The sequence below is a fragment of the Plectropomus leopardus genome, chromosome 16 (genome assembly GCF_008729295.1).
Source record: "Plectropomus leopardus isolate mb chromosome 16, YSFRI_Pleo_2.0, whole genome shotgun sequence".
Taxonomy (NCBI): Eukaryota; Metazoa; Chordata; class Actinopteri; order Perciformes; family Serranidae; genus Plectropomus; species Plectropomus leopardus.
The window spans coordinates 27,844,333-27,865,131 of record NC_056478.1 but is presented as its reverse complement, the minus strand read 5'-3'; the positions used below and the strand labels follow the sequence as shown (position 1 = coordinate 27,865,131).

The 20,799-nt window shown below is 38.4% G+C and overlaps 1 protein-coding gene across 1 annotated transcript; it reads left to right on the top strand.

The window, feature by feature from the left end:
* The first annotated feature begins 354 nt into the window (after positions 1 to 354).
* ufl1 (UFM1-specific ligase 1) lies at positions 355 to 18,234 on the top strand. Its single transcript, XM_042503812.1, has 19 exons — positions 355 to 573; positions 769 to 914; positions 1,153 to 1,181; positions 2,528 to 2,625; positions 3,363 to 3,477; positions 3,691 to 3,821; positions 6,637 to 6,695; positions 6,786 to 6,932; positions 7,905 to 8,080; positions 8,162 to 8,341; positions 8,459 to 8,588; positions 11,034 to 11,156; positions 11,382 to 11,502; positions 11,597 to 11,763; positions 12,946 to 13,076; positions 13,239 to 13,319; positions 13,406 to 13,491; positions 14,592 to 14,772; positions 17,508 to 18,234. Exons 1-19 carry the CDS (start codon positions 497 to 499, stop codon positions 17,724 to 17,726), a joined length of 2,397 nt encoding a protein of 798 aa, XP_042359746.1. The 5' UTR covers positions 355 to 496; the 3' UTR covers positions 17,727 to 18,234.
* Positions 18,235 to 20,799: the final 2,565 nt, after the last annotated feature.

Genomic DNA, 20,799 nt, shown 5'->3' with positions numbered 1-20,799 from the left:
GTTTTTTCTTGAGCCTCCCTTTGTGTCTGAGGGAAAATGCATGACCCTCCCTTTACCAATAAATTAATTAATAAAAATAAAAAGGTCTTTATAACCCACTTGAAGGTTTGGGGATTCTGATGTTATAAAAAATAAATACAAAATCCAACCATTTAATTTTTAATTTTTTTTTTTTGTAAAAAAAAAAAAAAAGCATAACTATCTCGCCAGTGCTTAAAAATGATTAAAACTGCCTCTCCAGTTGCACATCATGCCTCCCATCTCATAAATAACGAACAGTCCCTTACTTTGTCTGCTATACTCAGCGCGCGAGAGTTGGGAGGAGAACATTTGGTCCTCGTGGCTCCCGGTAGTACGTCACTGTATGTCGACGTGTGGCTAAGCTAGACAGAAAGCTGTGTCGTTATCCGGGGTTTGGGGGTTTGCTTCTTGACAGTAGAAGTTAAAGAGAAGCACTTACAGTTGACTGTCTGTGCAAACACATAAACTTTCAATAATGGCGGCTGACTGGGAAGAAATCCGCCGGCTTGCTGCAGACTTTCAGAGAGCGCAGTTTGCTGACACGGTGCAGAGGTAAGCTACCAGCAGCTGTTAGCAGCCAAGCTAATGCTAGCTAGCTTTAAACTTTCATTTAGAGGTAACGCTGCTAAGCTAGCTGTGCGCTGTCTTCTCCCCGTTAACAGCTGCTGTTAACAATTTAAAATAAAGACAAATGTGTAGAATTATTTGGAAATGTCGCTCGTGACAGTTTGTTAAACGTATCTTCAGGTTGTCGGAGAGGAACTGCATTGAAATTATCACAAAACTGGTCCAAGACAAGAAGCTGGATGTGGTGCACACACTCGATGGAAAGGAGTACATCACCCCTGCACAGATCAGCAGGGAGATCCGAGATGAACTCTACGTCCATGGAGGTCAGTTTAACAGTCACGTGAAGCACGTTGCAGAAGTGATGCTGTCACACAAGCTACACAGACTATTCACATGGCCTCTAAATGAAATATAACGTTCACTTTCTATGGGATTTAATCACTTTTCCTGCACCCTTGTCTTACCAGGTACATTTTAACATGAGTATCATTAAACCATTGTCTACCTTATTGTATATTAGACATGATATACGTGAGTTAATCCTGTTTTATTATTTCACAGGACGAATCAACATTGTGGACCTCCAGCAGGTGTGTATGAGCAAGCAGCTGGAGCTGTGTGTTCCCAGCTGTGTACTATGAGTCAATAAGAAGCTAACACAGAATTCATGTTTATCAGGGACTGTTCTTTATTTGTCAGAGGAGAAGGGGGGCAGGTTTGTGACTTTTCTTTTCTTTTGCAAGAATCAAACAAATGAACTGCACACTGTATTGGAAGCTCCCCGTAAAAGTTAATTTTGCAACGTTTCGATTTAGCAGAAATCTTCTTTGGCATTTTCAATTCCAAATAAGATCTCTGCTAGATCGAAAGGTTGCAAAATTAAATTTCACTGGGAGCTTTAAGTGCAGCATGCGGTTCTGTAGTTTGATTCTTGTCTTGGTTTAATCTTTTTTTGGATCCAGCACCTGTAAAAGTCCTTTGGATGTGCGTTCCTTCCATCTTCCTTGTTCCTGCCTTTTTCTTTTCTTTTACCATCCCTAAAGCTAAAAATATTTTTCCTTGAGCCTCCCTGAGTGACTTGGGGGAAATGCATGATCCTCCTTTCACCATAAATTAGTCATAAAGTAGATTTTAAAAACATCCTCTTTGATGTGTAAATGTGGAAAGTTAAAGTCAAAAGCCTCGTTTTTTCACTTTCATTATGCATGCTGGTTAATTCATGCAACATTTTTTGACAACATTTTAAATACGTGTTAAATAAAGTGGTTTTGATTACATTTTTACTATTTTCAGCTTTAGATTTGGATATTTTTCTGACAGAATTTGTCCCACATGTTGCATTGTCTGTCTCATGTCTTCTTCTTTGCATCACTTTAAATGTGTTATTGTGGATATTTTTTCTTTTTTTTTTCTCTTGTTTTGTATAGCTTTATATTATTATGTTACTGTGGTGTGTCTTTGTTCTGACCCTCCAAGGGGCTGCATTTGTGAACTTACTCTAAGCTATAATCTTGACGATGCATCAAATGGTAATTTTAATGTTTTAACTGAACATTGTGGAAAAAAAGTGTTAAAGGACTGAATTAAAAAAATAAATAAATCCAATGATTATTTCTGTTTTTACAGGTTTTAGCTTTGATAAAAGGTTCAATTTTGGCTATTATTATTATTATTATTTATTTTTGAGGAAGCATGCCTGTTTTCCTTAAAAGGATGGTGGCAAATTAAATATAAATTACAGCTAATTAAAATTGTATACCCCTCCCCTAAGCCAAAATTAAAACATAAACAAAAGAAAAACATTTTTTCCCTTTCCAGTGCTAAAAATATTATTTGACATGCCTCCCTCTTTTAGCACCCTCCCCTCCTCTCTCAAAAATAATGAACTGTCCCTTAGAGCTTCATATGAATTATATCTTGACTTTCTTCTTTTCAGATTATCAATGTGGATTGGGTCCATGTGGAAAACAGAGCAAGTGACATTGCAAAATCTGATAAGGGGGTACAGCTCGTACTGGGACAACTTATTGACGAGTGAGTATTAACTTTAACCCCACTAGTGCTGGAGCTCAAAGATTGTTGGTTTGATCTGTGACTCCACCAGTCTGCATGTCAAAGCATCCTTTGGCACCATTACAAGATACTAAACCCCAAATTTAACCTGATGGCTGTGTCACTGATATGTCTGTGTGTGTGAATGTTTTAAGTGAGCAGCAGGTGTGCGGTAGCCTCGGGCACCAGTGTGTGTGAGTGTGTGTGTAAAGTCTGGATCCACATCACTTTTCTTGTGCTCTCTTAGACAACTTTTACATTTTTTTTTTAAACTTGAAGCAGATTGGTTTGATTTCTTTTTTCAGAAACATGGCAAAAAAGATATTGAGTAACTTGACAAGATATGTCACGCAAATTGCAAGATTTTGTAAATATAGAAAATTGTTTTAATTTTTTTTTTAAAGCAAGGGGAAAATGTCCAAAGCACTATATTTGAAATGATTAATTAATGATTAATTATTGACTAATTTCCTCTTAAATTAATTATTGCATTTTTCCCATGTTTTTTTTGTTTTTTTTAAAGAAAAACTCATAATTTACTCAGGTTTCAAGGGGCTAAGAACATACTTGATTAAAGACTTAACACTTCTTCTGGGAAACTAACCAGATAAATCTAAACTGAAGTAAAAAACAGATCTGAAATGGAAAGGAAAAATGAAAATCATGTGCTGAAAAGATTTTGTCAGACTCACTTAACATGTCGGTTATGTTGTCTGTAGCACGTACCTGGACCGTTTGGCTGAGGAGGTGAATGACAAACTGCAGGAGGCTGGTTTGATCAGTATTGCAGAACTTTGTAAAAACTACGACCTCCCAGGAGATTTCTTAACTGAGGTAAGTTGTACTTAACCACATGTGATTATCATATCATATTTCTCATAAGGATTTCGGAAAGAAGTTGTCATGTTTTGTATTAAGATCATTGGTTCCTCTTGCCAGTCTTCAATGACCTTAGCTTCTTTTTGTATGCTGTTGCTCGCTGGCTTTACTGTTACGTGATATATTATCGTAATATGTGATAATTGTATGTCTTCAAATGTGTTTCAGGAGCTGTCAAAGCGTCTTGGGAAGCTCATCCAGGGAGAAATGGACCAGTACAACAGGGGGGTCATATTTACTCCAGCTTTTGTTGCTCGTCACAAAGCCAGAATACGAGGTCTTTTCAGCGCCATCACAAGGTGAATATAATACCACCAAAATATTTCCCATTTTTCTCAAGCAAGAGCATGTTATTTCCATTATAGACCACTCATACTGACAGTTTGTGCTTTGAGACAAACTGCTGGTTTTAACAATTTAAATTTAGCCCTTACCCCTTATTACTTTAAATTTGTGAAGAAAGCGTTGTTTTTCTTACATGCCTCCACAGTGACCAAAGAATCCAGAAACAGAGAAAAATATTAATAACTTGAAGTCACAGGTTTAATGATAGGATTATATAATTATGTATGATATAATAAATTTAACAATATTATTACAAAATATTTGTTCACAGACTCCCGCACAACTCGTGCAAGTCCAACCCAACTTTGGAGGGTTAGTTCAAAAGCAGCAAAGTCACACAATAGCACAAACAAACCACAGGTCAAGGCAGTGAGACACCAGCACCTCCTGTGTAAAATGACTGTTTTTTATCAATGGAGTCTGGCTTTTAAGGGAGTTGGAAAGGGCTGCCTGTTCAGCAAGTACTGAGTACACGACTGGATATTGAGACATGGATGATACTGCAGGAGTTGTGAGAGAGTCGGATGTTTTGAGATAGCTTTGTTGCTGTTAAACGTGGTCCCCTATGACTTCAAGCAGACCAGAAGCACGTAAGAAAAAGAAAGTTTTCTTTACAAATTCATTGTAAGACAGGGTGAGTAACTGATTGACAAAAGGTTGTTTTGGGACAGAATTATTCCTTTATCAGTCCTGATGACAGATATCAAATATTCATTCATTTTCAGAATTTTAACCCTTCAATTGCCAGGTTTTTGTCATGGAGCCACAATGTTTTTGGATGGAAAAAAAACACAAAAATTAACTATTTTCAATACACCACATGCTAAGTAGATGTTTCTTTTTTTGGTTATCGCAGTGCTGGATTTGTCAATTATTAGCAACAACTTTAATTCTGACAGTGCATCTCGTGGAAATAGAATGTATTTTCTCCGTATGACACATATGGTAAAAAATGACATCATCTGATGGAAAATAGTAAAAATTACAGATTCCAAGGCAAAAGCCCAGAGTGACACCCAGAAATAACACAATGCGTGTTTTTATGCTTTGATGGCTGTGGGATCAAAGATTACAGTTTGAATGGGTTTTAATGGAGCATTTTTTGCACTTAACAGTATCAATGTAACTATTTTGATTACACAGTGTATTTTAGATTTATTGTAGGAGCTGAGCTGGAAATTCCAACATTAAACAAACTACTCAATATTGCCAAAACCTATGCCATAATCAGAATCAGCTTTATTGTCCAAGTATGCTTACACAAACAGGAATTTGACCCCGGTTAGCTTTGTTCTCAATGGACATGAATTAAACATTAAATATAAAAAATCAAAAAATCAAAATAAAAACAGATAAAAACAGAAAATTATAGTTTTAAATTTACATATGTACAAGCCCTAGTTAAACCATTTTAGCGAATATATACAATTTAAGTTAAAAGCAAGTTAAAAAAATAGTTAAGTTAAAAAAATGTGCCTCAGTGGTTATTCTGACACACTGTTACTGTTAAGAGTTCATCAGAGAGACAGCATGACCATAAGCATGAAAACAGCCAAAATGATAAAAAAATAAGAAAATAAAAAGCATGGAAAATGTGCTAGACAGTCCCAACATGTCAGTGCAAAATGGCATCACCAAACCATTATCATTATGGCTGCATATCTAAAAAAAATGTTATCATTTAACTTTATTGCCATATTTTGGCATAGCAGATTTACAGATTGGTTTACAGGATGATTTTGTCACTTCTGCAGCTGCCTGTGGATCTTTACACTGGTGACGGTATTATTCTCTGTTGCAACTGACAGTGTAACATCTGCTGTGGGCTTTAATATCCTTTCAGTATCTCCATAGCTGTCGAGTCACCTTGAATGTCACAGACCACTTTACTTTATAACTAACATTGCCAAATAAAAACACAGCATGAACCTGCTCCACTTTTCTGTCAGCACCACCTGAGGCTCAGCGGGTTTATTCCTCTGGAACACTTTTGTTTGAAACTTGTTCCCAAACAGAGCTGAACAGGCAGCCTTATAGAGGGATTTGTAGGCGTCAGTTCTGCTGCAATTACTCTCCAAAGGGTGGTATTCATCAGGCTGAACGGAGCCATTTCATCAAGTTTAAGCAGTGAACCCTTTGAAACCTGGAGCAACATCAATTTTCTTGTGCTGCTTTCAAGTGCCTTTTACAAGAACGTAACCTTTGAACCCTGAGCAAATTGGTACAGTTTAAAAAGAAAAAAAGAACATGGATAAAAGTCCAGTGAGCAGTTTGGTAAAAAATATTCCACAAATTGCAAGAAATGAGCAGATTTAGAATATTATTTTAAAAAATCTAAGGGAAAATGTCAAGGAAAAAAAAAAAAAATTTTTAAATATATATAAATTTTTTTTTATTATCATTATTACATATTTAAAATTATGTTGCAGAATTATCATATTTTAAGCACACTTTCCACGTCATTCCCCATTTTTAAAATGTCCTTTTTTTTCTTATTCTTTTTTTTAAATGATCAGGTAATGTTGTTGTATTTTTTTTTACTAATTTCTGGCTTATTTTTGGGTCATTTCTTCTTTCGTTCTCATGTTTTTGAAAGAAATCAGGCCAATTTGCTCAGGTATCAAAAGGTTAGGATTTGGTGAATCTGTCTCAGAACACTTTCATGACCAAACTAATAAAATAAGAGAGATAAGGATAAGAATATTAAAATGTTCTCTGTGTTCTTTGTATTTGCCACTAAATGCTCTCCTGTTTGACTTTATTCTGCAGGCCGACACCTGTGAGCAGCATGATTGGAGCGTTTGGGTTTCAGGAGCATCTTCTGTACTGTAAGGAGTGATACTGATTGTTAAACTGTTTATTAAACTGTCCTGGTGTGCCTCAGTGCTTGATGTTGTGGTGATGTTTGTTGTTGCCAGCTGTCCTGGAGGAGTTTGTGAACACTGGACGCCTGAAAGGAAGCGTGGTTGGAGGTCGGCAGGACAAAGCTGTGTACATCCCTGATATCTACTCCAAAACTCAGAATGCCTGGGTCGACTCCTTCCTCCAGCAGAACGGATATCTAGGTACAGAATTTATATACACAAAAATGTGTATATATATATATATATATATATATATACCTCCCATTCTTGTGAACACAGTATCTCAAGAACACCTTGATGGGAATTTCTTCAAATTTGGCACAAATGTCCACTTGGTTTCAACAATGAACTAATGAGAAGCTGGTTTGACCTTGCTTCTGTCTTATACTTGTGAATGCCATATTGCATGAACACCTTTTGATGTGTTTTTTTATTCATTTTTAATTGCACCATTAAAAACAGTAACAGAAAACAGGTCAAAAAGAATACAGAAAAACAGGTGCCAGAGAGGTTAGAAACCCAAATAGGCTTATAGAGGTATCTCACCAAAGGTAATACAAGACAAATAATGAGTGTGATTGTGGATGTGCATACATGGGCGTGCGTGCGTGCGTGCGTGTGTGTGTGTGTGTGTGCAGAAAAAAACTAGTTTACAATATACTAATTAAGACATTTAGGGGGCTTGATTCATCAATCCCTCAAGGCCACCTTGAGGGAATTTCCTCAAATTTGGCACAAGCGTCCGCTTGGGTTGAACAATGAATGTATTGGGAGACTCAAAAAAAAGAACCTATTTAATGATCAGAGGTCACAGTGACCTGACAAAACATGTTTTTGGCCATGAATCCATATGCTAATTCTGATAAATTTTTAAGCAAATGACAAACAGGATATAATTCTGAGATGATTACATTTTGTATCTAAAAGGTCAAATGTCAGCTTCTCTTCGACATAATGTTCTGCAAAAACACTTTTCTGGCCATTATTCAGCATCATAACTCAGGAATAGAAGGGGAGACATTTAGACAGATACTCAATTGGTCACACTAATCTTGGGTGTCCACCTTGAAACTGTGCTAAATATATTGCTGCTGGGCGGAAGATGTGTGTGAAGCATCCGTGCCCTGGTAAAGTAAAATCATCCCTAGTCTAAACAAGTGTTTCCTCCTGCAGAGTTTGATGCGTTGGTCAGACTGGGGATCCCCGACCCCACCAGCTACATCAAGAAGCGCTTCAAGTCCAACAAGCTGCTGTTCCTCAAAGCAGCCTGTGTGGGTCAGGCTCTGGTCGACCAGGTGGAGGCCTCTGTGGAGGAAGCTGTCAACTCCGCCACGTGGACTGACATACAGGTGCTCCGTTTTTCCCTGCGACACTATTTATGTTCAAAATATGCCTGTTCTTCATTCCGGCTTTCACTCTGGTTGCTGTAGCCGATTTTGCCGAGCTGCCTGTCGATAGAGGACGTTGGGATGTTGATCAACCAGGCAATGAGGAACACGAATGTACAGTCCTCTGCTAAAGTGCTTGGAGACACAGTCGTCGTCAGTGAGAAGTTCATCAGCAACTGCCTGTCTTTGTTTGACGAAGCCATGCAGCAAAAAGCTCAGAAGGTACGTCCTCCTGCGTCACATCAAGTCTACATAAAAAAAAACTCCTGTGTAGACTGAAAAAGTATAATGTCCAAATTAACTCTTTGTTAAGTTTCATTTTTTATATGTGGTTCTCAGGAAGTCAAGAACAATCCAGTGTTTCTGATCACTGAAGATGATTTGAAGCAGGCGTCCATGCTGACAGAGAGCTCAGCAGTTACTTCTAAAAAGGAAAAACGAGAAGCAGAAAGAAGGAAGAAAGCCACAGGTTGGTTCACTTCTCCCAAACTAACTCTCAGAAAAAACAAAGCCACAGAGACAGACTGTGAAATTTAGTGCAGACTTGGAAACTTTTGCCACAGTTTGCCGGTCCCAGACACATTTTTTTAGATCTGAGGCTTAGAAATGATGGTCCTCTGTTTTCAGCGCCCTGAGACATGTCTGCACCTCGTTGCGAGCTGTCCCGGACTCGAAGACAGTTTTCAAACATGTTTGATTGTCCTGTAGCCAAAAACAGGATGTTCTGGTTATTGGGGCACCTTGGAGAAAAGTTTGAGTGAGAGGAAGAGAAAGTATCTCCTCCTCTGTCTCAAACTAGAGAATGGTCAGGGGTACAGGCAGCAGACACACACATACAAACAAGAGCTTAGGAGTATGACAGTACACAGAACTCATGGTTTAGGAGTCATGGTTTGGTGCAAGTTCTGCAAAGCGGAAAACCAAATAATAAGAGTGCAGTTTCAGCCTAAAGTGATGATACAATTTATTAAAGGTCAAATTCAGTCTCACACAAGTCCCTACACGCTCCTGTTATTTTTCAGCTTTTGGGAGATTGAGGACATTTTGATAAGATTTTTTCTTATTTTCTTAAGGGATCAGAATTTATATATATATATATATATATATATATATATATATATATATTTATATTTATCAATATTTCCATCTCTAAATTCTTGTTTTTTTAGTTTTTGGAGGTCATTGAACAGACGGCAGGTGGAACTTTCTTATTTTTTATTTATTTTTTATTAAATCAACAGCAGTTAGTCATAGATCAGATCCCATCCATAGATAAGAGAATCAGCTACTACAGAAGCAATTGAAAGCAAACTTTAAGACCCAGCAGAATGAATGGTTAAGTTAACTTTATATATATATATATATATATATAGATAGATAGATAGATAGATAGATAGATAGATAGATAGATAGATAGATAGATAGATAGATTCACACCACTCTCCTAATGCACGCCCCAGCTACAAAAATATGACATCAATATGTGGCGCCAGTTGTTTTGATCATGGCAGGCTGCCACGAACAAATGAATGTGTTGAAAACCATCTCTGCCAGCTTACAAGCTAACAGACAACAACCAACAACAAGTAAAAATGCTAATAAAACTTACCATTTTGACACATGTGCTAGTTGGTGGTTTTGTAGCATAAAAGGCTCTTCATCTGAGTCTGACTGAGGCACAAACATGTATGGCTCTCCCATGTGTCCTCTGATACTAGTGCTAGTGATCTTGATAGGCACCACTCTTTTGACCAGCTGGGTGCTAGTACTGCTGTGCCAGAGCTGGAGAAAGTGAAACCATGTGTAGGCAGCAGTGGTGGTGGGTAGATACAGAATACAGAATTTCTCAGCGTGGGGGAAATGTGGGAAAACTGTGTTAAACATTATTGTGTTAATGATAGCAGAGTATTTTTACATACTTAAAGATGTGTCTCAAGAGGGACTTCAACATGCTCAGAAGTTCTGGATTTTTCAGTTAGAGACGAGCAGGAGATATTTTAAGAATTAAAGAACATGGTAACTTAACTTGACCAACGTAACTTTTCTCGCGGCTTGTGTGAGTTCACTCTGTGCTACTGTCACATCTGTTTTTTTGTGTTTGATATATACACCATTTGTGTTTAAAGGGAGATGCTCCACATCTCCACCTGAAAAATGAGCACAATCCAACTCAGCCCCTCCAACAGTTCCTTGCTGCTGTTTTCATCAAAATCATGATCATTTTATCCAGTCTTGGATTTCTGAATGGAATAAAATTGTAATCAGGACACATTGTCTGTGATTAGTCATGTTCAGCCTCACATTTTTATAGCAACATTGTAGATAATGTGAGCAGCTCAGTAATGCTGAGATTATAAAGGTAGGGGTGGACCAATATTGTTTTTTAGGGATGATACCGATTTTTGGGAGTCAAAGAGACCGATATTATTGAATATTTGGAACCGATATGCATTTACAATAAACATGAAAATTTTTATGTCAGTGTTTAGAATTTGGAATATAACAAACACAAAACTTTCTTTAAATACCTTTGGCAAATATTTAATAAAAACACTTTCAACATCATCTATAGCAAGTTCAAAGTCAAATGAATATTTAAATAAATGAAAAAATAAAAATGGCTCCCTGATGTTTTACGAAGTAAAAGTTTCTCCCATGCTGACACTTTCTTTTGTACTTTTTAATTAACTCATTTTAGCAGCGACCATTAAATAAAACGCTGATACAGATAATAGGCAAAATGTCAAATATCGGCCCCAATTATCATCCGGGCCGATAATCTGTCAACTGCTACTTAACAGTCTCGTAGTCTACAGTACACCAATCACTTACTTTAATATGCTATATTTGACAGAGAGAAGAAGGGTATTTATTCCTGCATGATGTATCATCTGTTTAACTCTTTGTCTCCCAGAGGGAAGTGGCAGCTTGAAAGCAGGTGGAGGAGGCAACTCCAGAGAGATCCGGATCCGTAAAACCAAGAAGAAAGGGAGGAAAGACGAGGACAGCGACGAGGAGACCGGACCTTCACAGCAAAGTACAGTCCTGGCCACAAAGCAGTTTTATCTTCACGGGGACATCATGTCTCGATATGCACATTAAGCCTGTTCAGCGAGGCGTTTTACTGTAACAAGAGCGTAATGGCTGGTTGGCTAGAAATCTCTCCCCTGGGTTGTTAAGCTTTTTTTTTTTTTCCACTGAAGACAAAGGTAACTATAGTATCCCTGTGAGACTAATTACCTCGTGTTTTACCTTTGCCAAGATCGCAGTAAACAGACTGCAGCCCCCTTTATGGCCCAGGAGGAGATCGCAGCAGTTTTAGAGGAGAGGCTGAGCGACTGCCCCGAAGAAATCCTCTCCGAGCTGGCAGAGCATTTAGTAAGGTAATACACAGGTTTCTGTCCAAACTTAGTTTTCTCTGCTCGCACTTTGCAGAGGAAAACTGAGAACAAGACTTCACTGTTAATATCTCTGCAGGCCTCTCGCTAAAGCCTATCAGGAGGTGCTGCGGACGGTGTTCATGTCCTCCACCAGCTCTCCGTCCAAAGCCAACAAGAAGCAGAGCATGAAGGAGCTGCAGGAGGAGATCACCAACCTCTACAACAACATCCGACTCTTTGAGAAAGGCACCAAGTTCTTCTCCGGTAAAATCCTTCTCTTACCACTAATTTCAGCCTTACAAGCAACTTTACTGTCACAGACAAATTTCCAGGGATAGAATGAAATCATGAGACTTGTGCTGGAACTGTGGCACGCTGCAGTAATCCTGAAAATGTAATGATCTCCCAAAATTAGGGCTGTCTAGCGATTAAAAAAATGAGTCTAATTAATTACATGCTCTGTGATTAATTAATCTAAATTAATTGCATACCTATATTTTTGCTGCAGTATCTAAACAATTCAATTCACAGTCATAAACACAAATTCCACTCATTTATGAAGTCAAACAAGCTCCTGCTTTAGGGACGTTTGAGTAAAACAGACTTTGTTGTATTTCCTCATCTCTGTGACAAAGAGAGACTTTTAAACTGAAGTAAAAGGTGGTATAGAGTCAATATAATCATCAAAACAGCATTTTCACTGTCTGTTGCTGCTAACAACCGCACGCAGCGATAAATCGCACGAGCCACAATTTCTCTAGATGTGTCACGGCTGACAGGCAACTGACGTGCCTTACAAGCGCTGCTCATGCAGGCAGAGTGGATGCTCTGTGCTAGCTCAGACCTCTGGGTTGGCTGCTAAATGCTTTGCTTGGAGGTAATATTTCAGGCCCTCCAAGTACTCCGATAGTATGAAAACTCATGTTACTGAGCAACTGTGGCCTTCAATAACGCACCGGATCAATGTGCACCACGGAACACGATTTGATTGAAAATGTAATAAAACCCAGTGTACACGTATTTGAAAAACCCATGTGCACGCGCCAGTTTTGGTGGTAAAGGGATATAATACAACATTATTGCAATGTCTTGTCCTTCGTGAAGGTTGTAGGGTTCATATTTTGTTAAAACTGTTTTAGAGAGGTGTCGATTCAACTGTGAGAACAATGATTTTGGAGGACGTAGTTTGTGATTCAACGGGTAGGAATGGCAAGCTTTGGCCATAGTGCTGACATTTTAACTATAACAGAAAAATGCATTGACAGTGTTGCACAGGCTCATGTATTCTGGATCTGGCATGTCATTTTCTGAATGTATAGGAACCTTACTCTGAAAAATTAATATGGCATATTGATCACACATCTAACTGTGCCAATAATCATGTAATTAAAAGGAAAAAATTCAGAAATACAAAGTTAACTTCATTGAAATTCTTTAATCATGCAGATGAAACTCAGGTCCACATTTCCAAGCACCTCCTGAAGACCCTGTGCACGGACGTCACGAACATCCTGGTGAACTTCCTGGCGGCCGACCTGATGATGTCCGTGGAGAATCCCAGCACCATCACCAACGAGGTCTGCTTCTAAATTACTGCATTCAGCTGGACAGGCAGTGAGCTGAGATCACATTTAAATCAAGCTAGACTTAATTAGGACTGTGTGCCGGTGTTTGAAATGCACTGTGGGACTAGTTAGAGCTTGGACTCGATGATGAGCGCCTCTGATGTGTTGCCTCAGGTCAGAGTGAAGATTCTGGGCAAACTGTCAGAGGAGACCAGAGGACCTCTCATGAAGCTGCACAACTGCCTCAACGGCAAAGTGAGTGCGTTTGCCGTCAGTTGCATCAGCGGCTTGAAGGACAAAACTGAAATAGAGTGATGGAAACTTGTTCTATTGCTTCACAGACTATTGAAGACTTTGTGACCAACATAGAGACCTGTGCAGAGGTGTGTGGCTTCATGCTCAAGAAGGGAGACAAGAAAAAAGAGAGGTAATAAAAAACTTTTTAAATTTTGGACGTTTCTTTACCTATAAGTGTATATTAAATTAATACTTCATCCCCCCTTTCTATATCAATTAATCACTCTGTGTAACATTGAATTCTTAAAGAAAATGTTGTTTTGCTCTCTTTAAAGCCAGACCTATTGACAAAAACAGAAATTTTACTTCTTTGAACACTGGAGCTGCTGATCTACAGTCGCCTCAATCAGTTAGTTTTGTTAATATGTGAATATAGTGAATCCAGACTAACCCTTTAAACACCAAAGCAGGGTTCCCCACAGCCATGAAAATCCTGGAAAAGTTACAGAATCTCACAATCCCATTTTCCAGTCCTGAAAAAGTTACAGAATTAGTAAAAATCATTAAAAATTTTAGTCTGCGTCTGTCAGTTTCACATAATGTAATATAAGCTAACGAGCTAACGACTTGCATAGATGCATAGAAGTGTGAGAAAGTTTTTTTTTCTCCCCGCATTATGTCCTTCCCTCCATGTGTGCCAGCTCTTTGAAATTATGTTTGAACAGTTTAAATCTGATATGTTAAAATTATTATGGGTCCTTGAAAAGTCATGGAAAAGTAATGAAATTTTGTCCATAAAGATGTGTGGTAACCCTGCCAGCGTCACACAATATCACTAACAACTAAGGCCGCAGTGGACCAGCAGCTGCTGTGTTCAGGGAAGTAAAATGACTGGTTTTGTCAGTGGAGTCTGGCTGTAAAGTGAGCAATGATGACTTTAACGCTCAGTTTAGTTCCATATCACAAAGGGCTGTCTGTTTGTACATAAAGGACTGTTTGTAGCAGTTGTGTGAGAATTTGTAAACGATTGTTCTGATATAGATTTGCCGTTGTTAAATTTGGACCCTATTTACTTCAATTCATCAAGATTTTTCTCCATTTTTGGATTCTTCATTCATTGTTGTAGCATGCCAGAAAAGGAAAGTTTTCTTTATGAATTCAACAGAACACAGTAATTAATCAATATACAAATGGTTATTTGGGGGATGAAGTATTCCTTTAAGTTAAAGTCCACAAACATTTCCATTTTAAGTTTTGTAACGCTGATGTATGTGAATGTGTGTCTTCCAGACAGGCGCTGTTTCTGCACCGTCAGGCTCTCACGGAGCAGCTGAAGGAGACGGAGGATCCAGCTCTGATTCTCCACCTGACCAGTGTGCTGCTGTTTCAGGCCAACACCCAGTGCATGCTGCACGCTCCCGGACGCTGCGTGCCTCAGATCATCGGCACCCTCACTGGACGAATACCTGCGGTATGTCTGACACTCACTCACTCACTGACTGTTAAAAGCCACGCTCAATAATACGTTAACTGATCGTTATTCTTATTATTACATTACAATGGCTATGTTTACAGTTGCAGCCACAAATATGCTGCTGGTGCCACTGTAACTTGCTGTTACAGGATGTGAACGTTAAAGGGACAGTTCATCACAAAATCAGAAATACATATTTTTCCTCTTACCTGTAGTGCTATTCATCAATCCAGATTTGTTTTAGTGTCAGTTGCACAGTGTTGCAGATATCAGCTGTAGAGATGTCTGCCTCCTCTCCAGTATAATGGCACAAGGTGGCACTCGCCTTGTGGTGCTCAAAGCTTCAAAAAAACATTTGAAAACTCGACAGCAATGCTTCTTTCCAGAGATCGTTATCTGGCTAATCAGTTAGCCAGGTTAACTGTTGATATCCATTCCCAAAACAGTATGGACCAGAAGGATAGTTTAACCCTTTGAACTCTGCTATAGAAATAGTCTGCTAGTGCCCACATTAGTGTATTTGTTTATTGTGATGTCATTTCTTGTTTGTTTTTTTTCAAATTTGTCACATCCCTAAAATCTGAACAACCTAAGCTAAAAGGTTATATACATCAATAAACCATAATAACGGATAAAAGTTTTGAAATTGTGTCATAAAAAAGAAAATGTGACTTTGTCTTCCCGTCAAATTTTACAAAATTAAAAAAAAACATACTGATTCAAAATAATTGTAATGTTATAACCTACATTTTTCTCGACATTCAATACATTATTCACTCAATTAACATAACTTTCTTTTTGGATTCATCATTTATTCTTGTCACCCTGTGTTTTCACGTGGTTTACCACCACATGCAACATAGCGCAATAAAGTCAAGACAAGCGTACAACATGATGACACAGAGGACAAAAGCTTTAGCTTATTGCTGTGAAAAATGAATGTTCTAGCTATTATGGTTATACATATATATATATATATTTATGTGTGCGCGCGCGCGCGCACACACACACACACACACACACAGAGACACACACACGCATGGGATTAAGCAAACATGGATCGCCATTTCTTGGAAATATCATTTTATTTACGCAAAATTACCATCCTGACATGGCGAAAAAGGTAAGATAACATGACATTATGACACAATAACAGGAAAGACAGAAGCCTTAATTTGCTGCTGCAAAAAGAATAAAAGCTCTAGGTCAAGGATACTCAACTTGGTTTGCGTGGGGGCCACTTTCACAAAATGATAGGAGGGCAGGAGCCAGTCACAGCAGCCCTTTACATGTCTGTAGGACTTTAGGGTGTTTCCGGGATTTTAGGATGTTTCTGATATTTTAGGACATTTCTAGGATTGTAGGAGGTTTCCAGAATTTTAGAAAGTTTCTATGATTTTAAGACGTTTCAAGGATTTTGGCACGTTCTAGGACTTTAGGATGTTTCTACGATTTTAGGACATTCTTGGATTTCAGATGGTTTTATTTGGATTTTAGTATGGTTAAAGGATTTCAAGATGTGTCAGGGATTTCAGGACCTTTCTAGGATTTTAGTATGTTTCAAAGATTTCAGGACATTGCTAGAATTTAGGACATTTCTAGGATTGTATGAGTTGCCCAGGAATTTAGGAGGTTTTTCAGGATTGTTGGACTTTTCTAGGATTCTAGGACATTTCTAGGATTTTTGGAGATTTTTAAGATGTTAGGTTGTTTCTAAGATTTTAGGAAAATTCTGGTATGTTAGGACATTCTAGGATTCAGGATGAGAATCCTAGAAGTATTTTTGGTGGTTTTTCCAGGATTTTAGGACATTTTAAGGATTTCAAGACATTTTTATTTTCAAGGATTTTAGGAGGTTTCCAGGGTTTTATGACGTTTCTAGGATTTTAGAACGTTTGTAGGATTTTAGGATGTTTGTAAGATATTGGGACATTTCTTGGATTTTGTACATTTCGAGGATTTTATGACCTTTCTTTTAGGATTTTAGGATTTTTCTACAATAGGTAAGGTCTATAGCTGTGACCTCTGTTCGGGGGTGCAGGGGATTGTCCACTGGCACTTTATTTGATAAACAAGCTCTATTTTGATGCAGTTTATGCACTCTGGGACCTTGTGTATACCAAAAGTACAGTGTGAATCACTTTATTTTTTTATTGGAAATAAGAAAATGGTTGGTGGGCCACCCACTACCCTATTGGGGGCCAGATCAGGCCTGCAGGCAGTAAGTTGAGTATCATTGTTCTAGGTAGTATGATTCTTATTTTAGATCTTTTTAAACAGGATCGTTTTAAAGGGTTAAAAGTCAAAACGTTCGCTACTTAAAAATGTAATATGGTCATTTTGTGCTCCATTGTGGTCAGTTAAGTTTTAATCCACCATCTCAACATTTCATTCCAATGCTAATTTAAGCAAAAAAGGTCAAATAAACGCCTTTTCAGCCAGGAGTGTTTAGTACCCAGTTTGTGATCTAGAGACTTGTGTATTTTCATGAAAATCTACAGTAGTGAAGCTTAAGCTCAGTCATAGTGGACATGTTTATTTGTGCTTCAGTGTGGTCTAAATGCTTCAGCAAATGTTGGCAACTCAACGCTTCACCTCAGGATTGTTTACATTCAGTTTTCAGACTCCGCAGCTGTCGGTAATCTCCATCTGCTGCAGCGTCAGCGTAATAGAGCGTTTGTTTTGGGAGCTAAACTGCTAAAGTGTTTGCGTGCGTCCGTGTGTTGTTGCAGGAGCAGCAGCAGCTGCTGGCTGCCTACCAGGGCCTGGTGGTGAAGCAGCTGGTGAGCCAGAGTCAGAGCAGGAAGCAGGAGGAGGCGGAGGGCGAGCCCGACAAGGCAGACGAGCAGGACGAGGAGGCCAGGAGCATCCGCACGCAGCTTAGGGACCTGACGCCACAAGTTAAGGATCTGGTGCTGTCCCAGAGGAAGACATCTGTCTCAGAGGACTGAACATTTCAAAGATAAGAGGAATGATTGTGATCAATGTTGAATCTTTTTATGGTTTACATGTTCAGATTTATTTTTAATTCTGTTAGATCAGCTAGTAAATGCTAACTTTGTTTTTTTTTCAACCTGGACCCTATTTGTCGTTGTTATTTTATCTAAATGACTAATGACGGAAAATGTTTTTCAAATTGGTCCAGTACTAAGCGAGAGGGCTGCAGATGGCAGCAGTGAATCTGTCTGCAATGTAACAACTTTGGGGCAGCATTTGCACACCGTCAATTATCGTCCATTGAAAGTTTGTTTTTGCCACTGACAGGCTCAGATTATTACTATAAGAGTCAACACTTCTGAAAGGATCCATACAATGATAGACTTTTTTGTTAAAGAATAATATCTTTATTTTTTAACCAGACACAGCCCTGACATGGTTATTGTCAAACCCACCAGACTCCTTTCAAAAAAAGAAGTAATTTTATCATTGTAACACACACTTCATTCAGTTGACAGAAACAAATAAAACCAACAATAAGTGTTTTTGTTAGTCACCAGCTCCAGTTTGGTTGAAAAAAAAAACTTATTTCACCCAGTTAGATGTGAAAATATGCTGGCTCTATACAAACTAAAAGGGATCCTTTCTTTAATATTGTCAGTCACTTAAATACCAATCTGAGCCTGTCAGTGACAAAAACAAGCAGACATAAATTGACAGTGCACATTTGCGCAAATTGGTTATTTTGCAGCCTGTTTTAGCATTGCAGCTTTCTCACTCAATACTGAACTATTTCCAAAAATTGTTGCTCACTTTAGTCACTAGACACACAAAAACATGACAAAACAGGGACCAGGTTGAAAAACACTGAAGTTCCCCTTTAATAATGTATTTTTGTGATTTATCCACGTGGACATAATTCTAAATTATTAAATGAAATTCCTATATGGGATGTCTCACTGTAAACCCAATTAACATGAAAATCCTCAATGAGGTTTTGATTTTCATGCATTCAGTAAAGCTCTCCTCTTCCTCACATGCTTCAGTGTCTTTATTGTGAGAGGTTGTAGAGTCTACGTGTCCCATGACTCACTATTCTCCATCGCATCTCTATAGCTTCATTCATGTTCTTTCGCAGACATGGAAAATTGTGTTGGGCAGTTTGTCCTTAACCCTGAAAACAGCATTTGACAAAGCAGCTTGGTTGTTCTGAAGCTTTGTGGCATCTGAGTAAAAGTCAATCCCCTAATGAAGTCTATGTGATTGTGGTCGAAAGTACAAGAGCAAGCCAGACAGCGGACCTATGGGTGCGATTAAACTGAAGTTTCATTCTTGATTTAGCTTGGATGAGAGGTGCTGGATTTAATTGGACTAATTAGAAGCCTCAGTATTTGCGTGAAAACTGAGCGAATTCAGTCAGCATTAAAAGGACAGTTTGACAATGTTATAAACTTCAAAACGATCAAGTGGACCTTAAGTGTAAAATACTTCCATTTGTAAAAGTAACTCGAAAAGCAAAATGAATTTTAACATCTGTAGCTGTTACAGGACTTTGTAACAAAAAGCAAAGCATATTTAATGTTGGATGAAATTAATTTCACATGTGGTCACAGCAGTAAAGAATGCTCCCCCAATCAACATGGAAATCTCATTTCAACAGTACATATCCCAATGATATTTCTGTGAGAATGAGAAAGTAAAAGCATTGGAAAATATGAGTTGTCTCCCTCTTGTGGCAATTTGTGGAACAACATATGATTTACACTTAAATGGTTTGCCTTTCTATTTGTAATTCTCTGTTGCAACACTGGGAGGCACCAAATACTAACCTAAGAACCTACTACAGAATCTAACCTAATATTTATCCACCTTTAAAAGGCCAGAAAAAGACACTTACTGATATTTGTCTACACCAGCACTCTAAATTTAGATCATACCACAATTAGCATAAAAATGTGCATATACTACATGGTCAAAAGTGTGTGGACTCAATAACATTGTAAAAAGCAAGGTTTATAGGATGGCGGAAACGTCAAAATTTGACATGTCCAAAAAACAGCTGCAAACTACTTAGTATAGCCTGTAGAGGCATTTTATAGTATACAGTGTTGAAGAAGCACCCCAAAACATCCTACACACCCATAAAATAGCACATTAAAAAAAGTATGGTGAAAATGTCCAAATATGTCATTTTTCCTAACATGCTATTTTATGGGTTTTTAGAACTGTTTTGGGATGGGTTTTTTTTGTTTTGTTTTTTTTTAACACTGTATACTACACAAGTCTCTACAGGCTATACTAAGTGGTTTTCAGCTGTTTTTTGGACATGTCAAATTATGACATTTTCACCATACCTTACTTTTTTGGTTTGGTTGGTTTGGATTTTTTCAACGTGCTATTTTATGTTTTTTTTTTGTGGTCATTTTAGGATGTTTTTTCAACACAGTATACTATTACATGCTTCTACAGGCTATACTAAGTGGTTTTCAGCTTTTTTTGGACATTACAAATTTTGACATTTTTACCATACAATAGCCTTGCTTTTTTGGCCATTTTTTCAACTCGCTAGTTCATTGATTTTGGGACCAGTTTGATATGTTTTTTTCAACAGTGTATACTATACATGCCTCTACAGGATATACTAAGTGTTTTTCAGCTTTTTTTTAGACATGACAAATTTTGACATTTTTACCATACAATAGCCTTGCCATCCATCCATCCATTGTCCTCTGCTTATCCAGAGTCGGGTCTCGGGGGCAGCAGCCTAAGCAGGGAAGCCCAGACTTCCCTCTCCCCGGCCACTTCGTCCAGCTCTACCTGGGGGATCCAGAGGCGTTCCCAGGGCAGCCGAGAGAAATAGTCTCTCCAGTGTGTCCTGGGTCTATTCCGGGGCCTCCTACCGGTGGGATGTGCCCTGAACACTTTACCAGGGAGGCGTCCAGGAGGCATCCTAATTAGATGCCCGAGCCACCTCATCTGGCTCTTCTCAATGTGGAGGAGCAGCGGCTCTACTCATTTCGGCCGCTTGTACCCGCGATCTTGTTTTTTCGTTCACTACCCAAAGCTCGTGACCATAGGTGAGGGTAG

Coding starts and splice junctions, on each gene's coding strand:
- ufl1 (XM_042503812.1), top strand. CDS start 497: ATGGCGGCTGACTGGGAAGAAATCCGCCGGCTTGCTGCAGACTTTCAG. Junction 574..768: donor TTTGCTGACACGGTGCAGAG/GTAAGCTACCAG, acceptor ACGTATCTTCAG/GTTGTCGGAGAGGAACTGCA. Junction 6,696..6,785: donor TCAGGAGCATCTTCTGTACT/GTAAGGAGTGAT, acceptor TGTTGTTGCCAG/CTGTCCTGGAGGAGTTTGTG.